Raw genomic sequence first — 13,664 nt, 5'->3', positions numbered from 1 at the left:
GACCCCTCAGTGGGCCGAGAGGAGCGAGCGGTGGAGGGAGGAGCTGGGGGGGGAGGAGAGAGAAGCCAGCTGCTCCAGGCGCAGCAAAAGTGGAGCGGGCTGTGCCAGGCTGGGGCACAGCACCATGGTGCCATTGTAAACCCAGTACTGATTCATGTGGGATCTGCCACCCCTTCATAACTGCTATGGAGGATGAGGGCACTCTGTTCATTCCCTGCCCCGCACTCGGAACCGTGTTACTCAGCAGTACACACTTCTCTGGACAACTCCCTGCAGCTCTAGCAGTTTGAATCTCTCTGCTGGAGGAGCTCCAAAGTAGGCTTTCTGCTCCTCCGAGTACCGTTCCTTCACTTCAATGATGTCCCTATAGCTCCAGTCCCGCCAGTGGAAATTGAATTTCTCCAGCAGCTCTATTCGCTTCTCCTCCGAGGCCACACAATCAACAGGGGCAACCTGCTCCAGGAATGGCACCTGAACATCTGGGAATATGAGGAGACCTCGGATAGCAAACCAGCCTCCGTACCGGGGATGGATACAAACACCATAGATCTTCTGAAAAGAAGAAAGAGAACTGGTATGAGGCGTGCTGTTCTATATCTAAGGGTTGGCCTGTCTCTAGCAGTGCCTAGTCTCTGGAACTTTGAGAGAACCTCTAATGCACATGGCCAAGTGATGCGGTGCTGTCTGAGAAGAAAGAGGAATTCCCTCCTGACCTTAGACTCTGAAACATTATTATATTAGATTCCCCTTATCTGGTTCACACACCTGCATGCACATGCACCCCTCTCCCTCACACCCCCAAATATGATGTGCTGGAAGGGGGATCTCGGGAGCCTCTTGTTAAACTTCCAAAATAAAAACTGAACGCAGTGCAAGTTTTGCCTGAGTAAGGATTGCAGGATTTGGCCCAGAGAAATGGAAAAGGCCTGTTTGGTTCTCTAGCCCATTTTGCCTGTCCTCAGCCAGGATTTTTCCCTATGCTACATTTGCCTGTGCTTTTGTCTAGGCTAGATTTAGATGTCCCAGGCAATTGGTCTTCCACCTCTTCCCTTAGAAGTTAATAAATCTCATTGATCAGGACATTTCCCCTCCTATTTAGCCTACATTTTCCTCTGCTCAATTTCATCTCTCCTCACCTAGTTATGCCCATTGTACCACTCCAAAGAATTCCCGACTCCTTGGCAGACACACTTCAAATAACTGCCACATTTACACCTCACGAGTTCCCTGAAGAAGGAATCAGTGAACCAACAAAAGTTTTACATTCAGTTGCTCCCGAGGGACTCTTGGGCTATGGTTTGTAGCTCACCTTTTCTCCCCAGGGATCACACCTCACATCCTTCCTCTGGTAGTAATATGCTGCTCCAGCCACATGGGCAGCTGTCTGGGCCAGAAACTTGGGCTTCCGGTTTGGCAGGATCTCATAATCATAGATGATGTCCACCCTCTGGTCAGGGAGACTCTGGAGGAAGAAAAGCATCAGCTCAGAAGTACTGAAAAGTGTTGGCTACAGACACATTGGAGATACGGGGAATGGGTTTGAAGCTCCCTCCCTCAGCTGGCTACTGAACTCCCTCTTTCTAATCAATGGGCTTGCAGGATCAGGCCCTGTTCCGAACATGACTTCTGAGTGATCCTTAGTTTCCAGATACTAAGCGCCTTGACCCTGCAGTGAAAGGTGCATTATGAATGAGTTTCATTCCCTTATAAGGGAGTTTTTTGGCATGTCCCTCCTCTCTTCCTTTCCCAAGATAGAACTCAGTACATCTAGTGGACACTGGAGAACTGGGAAACTTCTGATTTATTGTAATGAAAAGATATTTATGTCTCAGTTTCCCCTCTGACCTTGAATTGTAACCAGCCGGCACGATGGGATTAATGTCTTCTTTAAAACAGGACAAGCAACGCAGTAATGGGTGGGGGGACATCACATAAGCACGAGTGAACTATCAACCTGTGAACTGAGCTGTAGAATCAGAATACTCAAAGACTGTATTAGCTTTATAAATACGTACCTGTACGGGCTGGTTTTTCCTACAGGAACTAAAATCACTGGAGGGTAATTAATGCAAATCCTTGGACAGGGAAACAAATCGAGAGAGACCCCACCCACCGGGGAATGGCATATCCTGGTTTAACTGATTAAGGGCGGCTAGCAAACAAAGACATGAGAATTGTATAATGTGACCAACCTGAGGGGTCACTCTGACTATATCCAAGAACTGACATGTGACAAAGGACAGATCCTGCAGAAAGGTTTGAACTTAGTACTTTGAAACCTACCAAGGTCTTATGTGGTAAATACCTGGTAAGCATGTGTGTAAGCCATTTGTTCTATCATCTATTTTCTCTGTAATGCTTTTGTTCTGATCAACTTCTGTGCTTTATTGAGGCTGGCCGGTCACTGATTAACACAGTCATTGCCCTCAGAGATCAGGTCTGCAGGTGCTGGACTCAAGTCAGACTTGCTAAGGTGATCACAGGGAATTGCAGGCAGAACTACAACCTAAATCCCTGAGCTCACCTGAAAGGAAGTCAGCTCCCGCAGGGGAGACGCTAGCCACCCAGAAATGGAGGATTTCGGAGACACAAGGATTACACAGACTTCAGACTTGCATCTGAAGAAGTGAGGTTCTTACCCACGAAAGCTTATGCTCCCAATACTTCTGTTAGTCTTAAAGGTGCCACAGGACCCTCTGTTGCTTTTTAAGGATTACACAGTGTTCCAGCACTGTATCACTGAATTACATTTAAAGATACCAGTGAATAGCCAATGCAGTCTGATTAATGGAGATATTCAGCGAGGAAGTTTTAATTTTTTTTGGTAAGTCTCCATCCTGAAATCTTCTGTCACACCATGATCTCTAAAGTCGTCACGTGGGGTATCACCACTACCAAAAACTCCTATGCAGTTTTGAGGATTTACAGCATGAGTGGGCAAACTTTTTGGCCCGAGGGCCACATCTGGGTATAGAAATTGTACGGTGGGCCATGAATGCTCATGAAATTGGGGTTGGGGTGCGGGCTCTGGAGTGAGGCTGGGGTTGAGGGGATTGGGGTGCAGGAGGGTGCTCTGGGCTGGGACTGAGGGTTTCAGAGGGGGATCAGGGCTGGGGCAGGGGCGCAAAGGGGTGGCTCAGGGATGCAAGTTCTGGGCGGTGCTTACCTCAAGCGGCTCCTGGAAGCAGCGGCATGTCTCCCCCATGGTGGCTCTGCTGCGCGCTGCCCCGTCCGCAGGTGCCGCCTCTGCAGCTCCCATTGGCCACAGTTTCTGGCCCCACTTGGGACGGGGCAGTGTGTGGAGCCCCCTGGCTGCCCCTACACGTAGGAGCCGGAGGGGAGACATGCCGCTGCTTCCGGGATCCGCGTGGAGCAGCCCCCAACCCTGCTCCTCGGCCTGAGCACCGGAGTGGGAGAAGCCCCAGACTCCGCTCCCCAGCGGGAGCTCAAGGGCCGAATTAAAATGGCTGGTGGGCTGGATCTGGCCCGCGGGCCATAGTTTGCCCACCCCTGATTTACAGTGTCTCGATTCAGGTTTGCAGTGGTCATAGAAGTAGAAATAAAGGCTCTGATGACCTCTCTGTCAGCAAGCTCCCTTCTGTATTTAGTGAGATATTTATTTATATACATACTTGCATGAATATGAATCTATGATCTGTTCAGCAGGACAATCTGTTCCAAAGTTCAGTGCAGTTGGTGGCAGTGGTGGATTAGCCACTGAGAAGAAAGGGCCCGTGCCCAGGGTGGCGGAAGCCCAGAGCCCTGGCTACCAGGCAGGTGACTGCCCCCTTGCCTCAACCCCACTGAGCAGCAGGGCCGGGTGGGGGAAGTCCCCGCGCCCCGACCCCACTCCCCAGCAGCAGGGCTGGGCCGGCGGGGGAAGACCCCATGCCCGGACCCCGTCCCAAACTACAGGATGGGGGAAGCTCCCCCAGTGGCCCCCACCTGTCCCCAGCAGAAACTGTAGGGTAGAGGGAGCCCCCGCACAGCAGCCCCCACTCCACCCGTCCCTGGCAGAAGCCGCGGGGCAGCAGAGCAGGCCCCCACAACCGACCCTGCTCTCAGGCAGAAGCACCAGGTGGGTGGGACAGGAGAAGCCCCAGCACCCCAACCCTAGTCCCCCACACAAGCACGGGGGGCGGTAGGGGAAGCTCCAGGACCCGGATCCCCACCACGGCCCTAGGACTGGAGCCACAGTGACCCCGGGGCCGTGGCGCGGGGACAGAGCTTCTCTGGTCTTGGGGCAGAAAGGAGCAAAAGGGGTTGCAGGCTGCAGGGGGGAGGGTGGAATGGGGGGACCCTGGGTGGAACAGGGGCAGGCCCCGGGGAAGGAGCAGAAAAGGGTGGGGCTGTGGGTGGGGCTGCAGGAGGAAGGGGTCGGGAGAGGACCCCACTTGCTCTGGCCCAGGGCCCCAGGAAACCTTAATCCGCCTCTGGTCAGTGGAAAGACTTCCAATGGGCTTTGGATCAGGCCCCAAATGCCCTGCTGGATTCTGGTACCACAAGGACAAGGGCATCCAGCCCCATGACTCAGCTCCAGCACTGAGGTGCAGCCTCCACCAAAGCACAGATCGAGGCTTGCGTCAGTTGTCAGCCATATCCTCCTCTCTCTGATGTCTGACTACTGCCTTGAGCTTTTTGAGGCTTTCACTCATCACTCCTTCAGGTCCATTCCCCTTATGGTGGGGCAGACCCACGTTGACCTTCTGTATGACCTGGCGAACACATCACCCCAACCCCGGAACCCATCCAACAACAGCTCTGTGTTTTTAATCCATGCCCATAGAGCACCATGTACATACCAAGGGTATAATGATAAAAGAGGCTGTGTGTGAGAGAAAAGGAAATCGACACCCTGTTGGGTACTCTAACCGTGAGCCTGGCAGCATGAATAATACTGTGCACTTACACGGCATCTTTCATCCGATGATCCCAAAGCACTTAAAAAAACCTCAGTCACAAACTCTCTGCCCATAAAATAGGCCAATAGCATTACTGCCATTTTACAGATTGAGAAACTGAGGCACGGAGAGGATAAGTGACTTCCCACATTCACGGACACAGCCAGGAAACAGAAATAAACCCAAGGGTTCTGACTCCCAGTCTCCCACTCTAGCCACTAGGTCGCACACTCATTAGCAAGAGGACACTGTTTTCAAAGGTTCTTACCTCCTTCACGAGTGACAGATGATAAGAAACGCATTGATCCACTGGGTCATTGATTTTTTTCAGCAGCTGTTTGTCCACAAAGGGTTTAAAGGCTCTGTCAAACATTGAGGGGGTGCTGAGGACAATGAATGCCAGGGTGTCCTCGGAGTATCGGAGGTGAAAGGACGGCTGAAGAACAGCATTGTACCACCCAACCTTCAGCAAATAAAGACAAACATCCATTAGAACAAAGACCCCTAGATTTTGTCCTACCGTGGCTGCGCAGAATTTCATAACATGAAGGAGGCTGCGGCTATCTTCATATGTAATACAGACTGTGCAGCCTGTCCAGGCTACAGCTCCCAGAATGCACTGCCTTCCATTCAAATCAAGAGGGAGCATTGCATGTCGGGGTTTACTGTCTATGGTCACCTCCACATATAAAACAAAAAAAAGGATGGCCTTATGTGGCACTGAGCCCTATACTGCACTTTGGCTAGCCCTGCCATAGAAACAGGTACATGAAAAATCTCACCAGCCAGACCTGCCAATGCAAATCAGATCCTTGATATAAATGCCTGGCAATGATGTCTTCTCTGCTCCCCTCCTCCCCACAATTATTCATCACTCAAGACAAGGGTCCAGCAGCTTACTACATCTGAATAATAAAATGATAATAATGCTTGGCCTTTCAGTAGCACTTTCCTTCTAAAGATCTCAAAGCGCTTTATAAGCTTCAATTAATTCAGCCTCACAAGGCCCCCACTGAGGCTGGTGAGCATCAGTATCACTATTTTATAGATAGGGAAACTGAGGCAGAGATAAATTACAAATTACAGCACTGAGCTGAAGAGTTCACAACCCATTTCTGCCCCAAGCCAGTTTACTAGAAATAATGAGAAATGCTTCTCTGACATCATTCTCGCTAACACAGGGGGAGGCTGGATGGGGGTGTTGTCAGTGACTGTGGAGCATATTTCTCGGCACTTTGCCATTCACACACTGGGACAGAGTTCGTTCTGAGTGGAATCCAAGGCCCCTCTCGATTCTCTCTTGGAGCCGTAGTGGTCGACACTATCTGGGATTCTCTGACTGGTGTCCCCGCTGGATCCTTTATTTTGACCCAGTGATCTCACTCCTGTTCCTGGTTGGGTGGTGGTGGTGGTGGGGGGGTTGTTTTTGTTTTGTGTTTTGTTATTTGTCCCCCATTGTTTGGTTGATCCTTGTTTTCTGTGGCCCATCCCTTTTGTTGAGGTGGTGGCCTTTTTTTTTTTTTTTTTTTTTAAAACAAGGATCAAATAAGCATGCTCACACACAGCTGCCCTGCCCCTTGTGATGTCATAAGGGCCATGACAGGCTGCTGGAAATAAATCGATACTTCTGTTCAATCACATGACAGGCCACATGCTTTACTTCTCCAGGCATAAACAGTTATTTGTGAAGGTAAATGACATGATGCTCCCAAGAGTACAATAATCCCTCAGCGGAACATTAGGTGCATCACACACATTATGATGCTCCCAGATTTCAAGAGTTGCCTTCATGGCTGGATGGGTCATAATGCAGCCCAGCTGACAGTATTAGAAATTAGGGGGCAGATCAAGCCAAGAAGGCAGGGAGACATGAGCAGGAGAACAGAGACTCAGCCTCAAGAGTGCTAAGCACAGCCAGGTAATAACTCTAAAAATGCTAGCATAATACACAAACAACATATTACACAACCTGATTACACATAGCAAGTTTATTCTTTCGTATAGGACCCTGTGACTCTATTCTCTTCTTGCAGTTTGGCCCTTAGGAGGTCATAAAGGCCATGGCTAATATTTAAAAAGGAAGTGTAGTGGTTTTAGAAACTGTAAGGTGCTGAGCAGTTTTGAATAAGAGTGAAAGTGACTCTAATGAGAGTAGAAAGTACCCAGCACCACACAGGATCAGGATCCAGAAAGAAAATGAAATGTACAGTAAATTAGCTGCCTTACAAAGTCAGTCCCACTGTTTAATCAGAAATTGAGTCAGTTTAAGATGCTGAACTGAGACTTCAGAAAAATCAGCTGAAATAGTTGAAGCTAAAAGTTGTTGATTTTGCAGCTGAGATCAAGAAATAAGATGCCACTAGAAATATAAGAACTGTATCTTAAAGGAGCCACAATGCTACCATTCTTTCAATCGGTAGCTAGAGCCTTTTTTGTTCCCTGTTTCTTCCATTCACTTTGCTTCGTCTTTCTGTGGAAGTGGGAAGGTATCAGATCCTGCTCCAAATGCTAGAAGAATCACTTCTAACAAGACCTTGTTTCCTTTGGGCCATCAGACCAGGATTGTATCCTGAGATTAGCTAGGAAAGGCCTTAATATTTCATTTTCTACATATAAAGCTCTTGGTTGTTCCAGAATTAACGTAGCCTACTACAAACGGTCAAAAAAAAGTTCTTGCTTCCTCTAGTATATCAGGTCATAGTTGAGGTTATAATCCTGTATGGTGCTCTCAGGATAATATCAGATCCAAAAGAGAAATTATGCTTTAATTTTTTATCCTGATAATTAACAATTAAAAACAAACAGAATAAGGGCGATTAACATCCCAGTAGTTCTTTTTCTATTGATCCAACATCTATCTGGGCTGGTTGAAATAATCAATATTTGATGTATGTTTGCAATGTTGTTGTAGCCATGCTGGTCCCAGGATATGAGCAAGACAAGGTAGGTGAGGTAGTATCTTTTACTGAACCAGTTTCTGTTAGTGGAAAGCTTCACAGACCTTTTTTCAGGTCTGGAAAGGGAAGCCAGGGTATCACAACTAAATATAAGGTGGGACCGGCTGTTAAGCATAAGGGGTTAACACATAATGCAAGAAACTACTTAAAATGAAGTAAAAAACGAGTCATCCTTGTGGCACCTTAGAGACTAACAAATTTATTTGGGCATAAGCTTTTGTGGGATATAACACACTTCATCAGATGCATGGAGTGAAAAATACAGCAAGCATGTATAAATATACAGCCCATGAAAAGATGGGAGTTGCCTTAAAATGACGTGGGCAATTAACAGCCTGAAGTTATAGGACAAAGGAGGGCTGGTAGGTTACAGATTGTTGTAATGAGTCATGAAACCAGAGTCTGTGTGAGACCAGGACACACCAACTCAAAGCAGCATCGGCACCTGAGACAGATGCAAAACCTGCAGACATATCTCTACTGCTCAGAAATACCCCCCATGACACACCTTTCAAGGTCTATGCGTCCTACATATGCCTCTCTTACAACATGTGGTGTACCTCATCAGTGCATCAAATGCCCCCAACAACTACTATGTGGGTGAAACAAGACAATCAATAACCTCTTGATCCTTGCCTGTGTGTGCGTGTGGGGGGGAGAGGCAGAGTGAGGGCAGCCGGCTTCAGCAGTGTTACTGAGCATTTAATTTTGTAATGGGTAATGGAGATTGCTCTTAAAGATCTAGATGGTTCCACATTTAGGTTTTATATTTTAGAAACCAATTACAAACATGGAGGGGTGGTTAGGGCAGGCAGCTGGCTGGCCCCGCACAGCAGGGGTCCACGCCACCAGGCCCCTACAGCCCAGGTAACACATTGGCCCACAATGTGTAATAAGTTGAGAACCACTGATCTGGAGTAACTATTGATTTCAATGGACTCGGACTGACACCAGTAAAACGGAGATCAGTTTTGTTTTGGCCTTTGTTTAAATCAGTGGCTCTCAACCCTTCCAGACGACTGTACCCCTTTCAGGAGTCTGCTTTGTCTTGCATACCCCCAAGTTTCACCTCACTTAAAAACTACTTGCTTACAAAATCAGACAAACATACAAAAGTGTCACAACCACTATTACTGAAAAATTGCTTACTTTCTGATTTTTACCATATAATTATAAAATCAATTGGAATATAAATATTGTACTTACATTTCAGCGTATAGTATATAGACCAGTATAAACAAGTCATTGTCTGTATGAAATTTTAGTTTGTACCGACTTTGCTAGTGTTTTTTATGTTGCCTATTGTAAAACTAGGCGAGTATCTAGATGAGTTGATGTACCCCTGGAAGACCTCTGTGTACCCCCAGGGGTATGTGTAACCCCAGTTGAGAACCACTGGTTTAAATAATTAGTTGGTCTGCACGTTATTACACAGTGTTGAAAAGAGGTTGCACATGTTATTAGTCATGATCCAGTTTAACTACTAGTATAGAAATAACATGGTATGATGAATGCAGGGCTTTGGAGCTGTGACCCGGCTCCACTCCAGCACCAGGCAAAAACCTGCAGCTCCACTGCTCCGAGCTGCTCCGCGCTCCAGCTCCGGGCTCTGCTCCAAAGCCCTGGAGGAATGTATTCTTACTGTCCCTTAAAATCCTTTTTGAAGGACTATCTTTTTAAAATACTATGTGGGGTTTTTCACCAGGGAAGAGCAATGGGGACCATCCCACACACAGACATCTTGTATGTTTGGGGTTTTACAATAATAAAATAAATAATAAAACAATAATAATAATTAATAATAAATTAAAACTGCATTATTAGCCCTGCAGTATGCTTCTCTGTAGGTATCTGTAGGTTCCAATGTGCGGATCATTACTTCTGGGCAGGTGCCAAGCAAAAGGCTGTGGGGATAGGGACGGGTATGGATTTATTTTCTGTCAAAGGAACGTCTCCAAGTTCCCTAGAAATATTGTGATATACCAGGTGCAATTTCCTGCATTCTGTCAGGCCCAGGACCTGCAAACTTATGATGCTACAGGAGCAGTCCCTCTGACCCTAGTGATAGGGATAGAAAGAGCTATTTCTTCTGTTCAGTGCTAAAACCCTGGTGAGGCGGCGCCATCTACTGTCTCTTCATAGCTATGGGCCCGCATCAGTACTCCCACAGACAGGCTCCAATGCCCACTGAAGTCAGCAGGATTCCTTCCATTGGCTTTACTGAAAGCGGGACTGGGTCCATGTTTAGTCATCCTACTGAAGCCAGTGCAAGCTAAGGACGTGAAGGACCCTCTCAAGAGGCACTCAGCACATTTCAGGAGGTGCCCTTAAATCAGGGGTGGGCAAACTTTTTGGCCCAAGGACCACATTTGGGTATGGGAATTGTATGGCGGGCCATGAATGCTCATGAAATTGGGGGTTGAAGAACGGGAGGGAGTGAGGGCTCCAGCTGGGGGTGCGGGATCTGGGGTGGGGCCAGAAATGAGGAGTTCGGGGTGCAGGAGTAGGCTCTGGGCTGGGGCAGGGGCGGAGGGGGCCTCTAGCTGGAGGTGATGGCTCTGGGGCGGGGTTGGGGCTGGGGGTTCAGGAGGGTGCTCCGGGCTGGGTTTAGAGGGTTGGAGGGGGATCAGGGTTGGAGCAGGGGGTTGGGATGCAGGAGGGGGTCAGGGGTGCAGTCTCCGGGCAGCACTTACCTCAAGCAGCTCCCAGAAGCAGCGGCATGTTCCCCCTCTGGCTCCTACACGGAGGCACAGCCAGACGGCTCTGTGCGCTGCCCTGTCTGCAGGCGCTGCCCCTGCAGCTCCCATTGGTTGCGGTTCCCGGCCAATGGGAGCTGCGGGGGCTGCGCTTGGGGCAGGAGCAGCGTGCGGAGCCCCTTAGCTGCCCCTACCGTAGGAGCCAGAGGGGGGGCATGCCACTGCTTCCAGGAGTCACTAGCTGTCACCTTCAGCCCCCAACTAAAACCTCTCCAGCGCATCATCAAGGATCTACAACCTATCCTGAAGGACGATCCCTCACTCTCAGAGACCTTGGGAGACAGATCAGTCCTCGCTTACAGACAACCCCCCAACCTGAAGCAAGTACTCACCAGCAACCACACACCACACAACAAAAACACTAACCCAGGAACCTATCCTTGCAACAAAGCCCGTTGCCAATTCTGTCCACATATCTATTCAAGGGACATCATCATAGAACCTAATCACATCAGCCACGCCATCAGGGGCTCGTTCACCTGCACATCTACCAATGTGATATATGCCATCATGTGCCAGCAATGCCCCTCTGCCATGTACATTGGCCAAACTGGACAGTCTCTATGCAAATGGACACAAATCAGACGTCAAGAAATATAACATTAAAAAAAAAACAGTCAGAGAACACTTCAACCACCCCGGACACTCAATTACAGACCTAAAAGTGGCAATTCTTTAACAAAAAACTTCAAAACCAGACTCCAATGAGAAACTGCAGAACTGGAATTAATTTGCAAACTGGACACCATCAAATTAGGCCTGAATAAAGACTGGGAGTGGATGGGTTATTACACAAACTAAAAACTATTTCCCCATGCTAATTTTCCCCCCTACTGTTACTCACACCTTCTTGTCAACTGTTTGAAATGGGCCATCCTGATTACCACTACAAAAGTGATTTTCCCTCCTGCTGATAATAACACACTTTAATTGATTTGTCTTGTTAGAGTTGTTAAGGAAACCCCCATCTTTTCATGTTCTCTGTATATATATCTATCTTTCTACTGTATTTTCCACTCTATGCATCTGATGAAGTGGGTTTGGGCCCAAATAAATTTGTTAGTCTCCAAGGTGCCACAAGTACTCCTTGTTCTTTTTCCTAACAGATTGGTTTGTCAGCAGTCAACAATAGTCTTATTTGTCAGTCACCTAACTTCATCTCTCCTAAAATGTTAGTTTACAAAAAAGCTTCATTTAAGAAATTCACAGTTTCAATGGGGAGATTCCTGATGAAGGCTTTCAGAATGTACATACCTTGGCACATAATGACTTTGTCTCTCTGTGAAGATCAACATTCACTGACCTTGGTGGCAAATCTTAGTTTTACCTTTGCCTGGGCTAATATTTAATTCTCAGGTCAATAAAAACTTTACTTCTTCAGTAGTCAGTTTCCTGACTATTGTCAATATTTAACTTTCAAGACAATACAGTTTGATGTTAATCTCAGCAGAAGTCAATTATCTGTTTAGTATCATTTTGTGCAGCTTATCTGTGAAGTCATGTAATCCCTTCTCACACTTTCCTCCACTTTTATCTCCTGCTCTTGCGGTTCTCCAGCCAACTTCTCTGAAATTTTCAGCTGCTAGTTTCCCTATTTCTTTCCTTGTACTTTCAACAAGATTACGCCTTTCACAACATACATGGAGAATTTTTTCCTCCCACACATTTTAAAAATTATACTTTCTCAGAAGCCCACCAGTATCAACTGCTACAAATAAAATGCTGTCCCATGATGCACTCTGAAGAACAACATGGCAGTTTTGGAAATAATCTGAAAGGATGGAGATGCAATACACTTTGGAGCTCTCACCAGGGGACAGGTTGCTACTACACTATGGTAGGACTAATATCATTGGGAGTCAAAGGACCTACACAGCTTTCAAGAGACACCCAGCTTCTCGCAGGATCAGGCCCTTTATAGAAAGGCACTCATGCCAGTTTTGAAGGTGACTGGGCACTTCACCTTCCCAGGTGGTCTAAACAGCGTGACAGCAGAAATGAGATGAAAATAATCAATGGGAATAAGTGAAGGGATAAAAGGCAGCAAGATATGGGGCAAGCTCAGTTGATGTCTGGATGTCCTGGCCAACAGAATGTAATTCAGGAAGAGTTACAGACTCAGGAGTACACGAAGATGTCTGGGTGAGAACCTACCAGATCTTGCTCATCACTTCAATGCCAGCTTTTCCAGCACCTGGCCCTAGTGAAGAAGTAATTAGACCATATACTTTCCATACAAGGCCACCAACATACAACTCAGGGAGCGTCTGTACTATACTTCAGGATACAGCCTGAGGGGGGAGAGAGCATGTGCGGGACCCCTGTGATCCACTTGTCCCAAAATCCACTGGACAGACACTATTTTCCCCATTGGCAACTGCCAATGACACCACCACGTCTGGAATACATCCGCGACCCTTCACCCCAAAGCGCCTGCAGCACCCCATCATCACACAACATGTTCACCCGCCGCCCCACGAACAGAGCCGTGATGCCGCCCATCTCGTACTGGCTGGCGTGGGGATGGAATGTCACAGTGCAGCTGCATGATGTCACAGTGCCCATGTGATGTCACAGTGACAGCTGCATGATGTCACAGGCCACGTGGGCACCACCCCGGGAGCCTGGCGGCCATAGCAGCCCCCCGCCCCAGCCACGCGGCTTATACCTTGAGGGGAGAAACCTCGAAGCCGAAGTCGCACAGGCAACCGCGGACCCGCCTCTCCAGCGCAGCGACGCTTGTCTCCATGCTGCCCATCGCGCGGGGGATCTCGGGAGATGTAGTCTCCCGTCCGCCATGGCTGCGCGCGCGGAGTATCATGGGAAAGAGAGTCCTTCCCCCACGCCGCGGCTCGCCTCCTCCTGCTCCCACGCTATGGCTGCGCGCGGTGCGTGCAGACAGGCCTCATATCCCATCGTGCCCTGCGCCGAAGGGCAGCGGCGTCTGCAGAGGGCTACGTCTCCCATGATACACCGCGCGCCGTCGCGGCATCAGGGCGGCGGGCAGCGCCCAAGACGCCGTGGCTGCTGGGAAGTGTAGTCCTGAGGCC

General features: G+C 48.4%; 1 protein-coding gene across 1 annotated transcript; it reads right to left on the bottom strand.

Moving 5' to 3' along the window:
• Nucleotides 1–240: 240 nt before the first annotated feature.
• MMACHC (metabolism of cobalamin associated C) lies at nucleotides 241–13,378 on the bottom strand. The gene is made up of 4 exons (XM_065410063.1): nucleotides 13,283–13,378; nucleotides 5,170–5,364; nucleotides 1,310–1,462; nucleotides 241–552 (listed from the first exon to the last, which is right to left on the bottom strand). Exons 1-4 carry the CDS (start codon nucleotides 13,370–13,372, stop codon nucleotides 241–243), a joined length of 750 nt encoding a protein of 249 aa, XP_065266135.1. The 5' UTR covers nucleotides 13,373–13,378.
• Between the last annotated feature and the right edge of the window lie 286 nt (nucleotides 13,379–13,664).

Source organism: Emys orbicularis, chromosome 8 (genome assembly GCF_028017835.1).
Source record: "Emys orbicularis isolate rEmyOrb1 chromosome 8, rEmyOrb1.hap1, whole genome shotgun sequence".
NCBI classification, from domain to species: domain Eukaryota; kingdom Metazoa; phylum Chordata; order Testudines; family Emydidae; genus Emys; species Emys orbicularis.
This window is presented reverse-complemented; position numbering and strand designations above follow the sequence as displayed.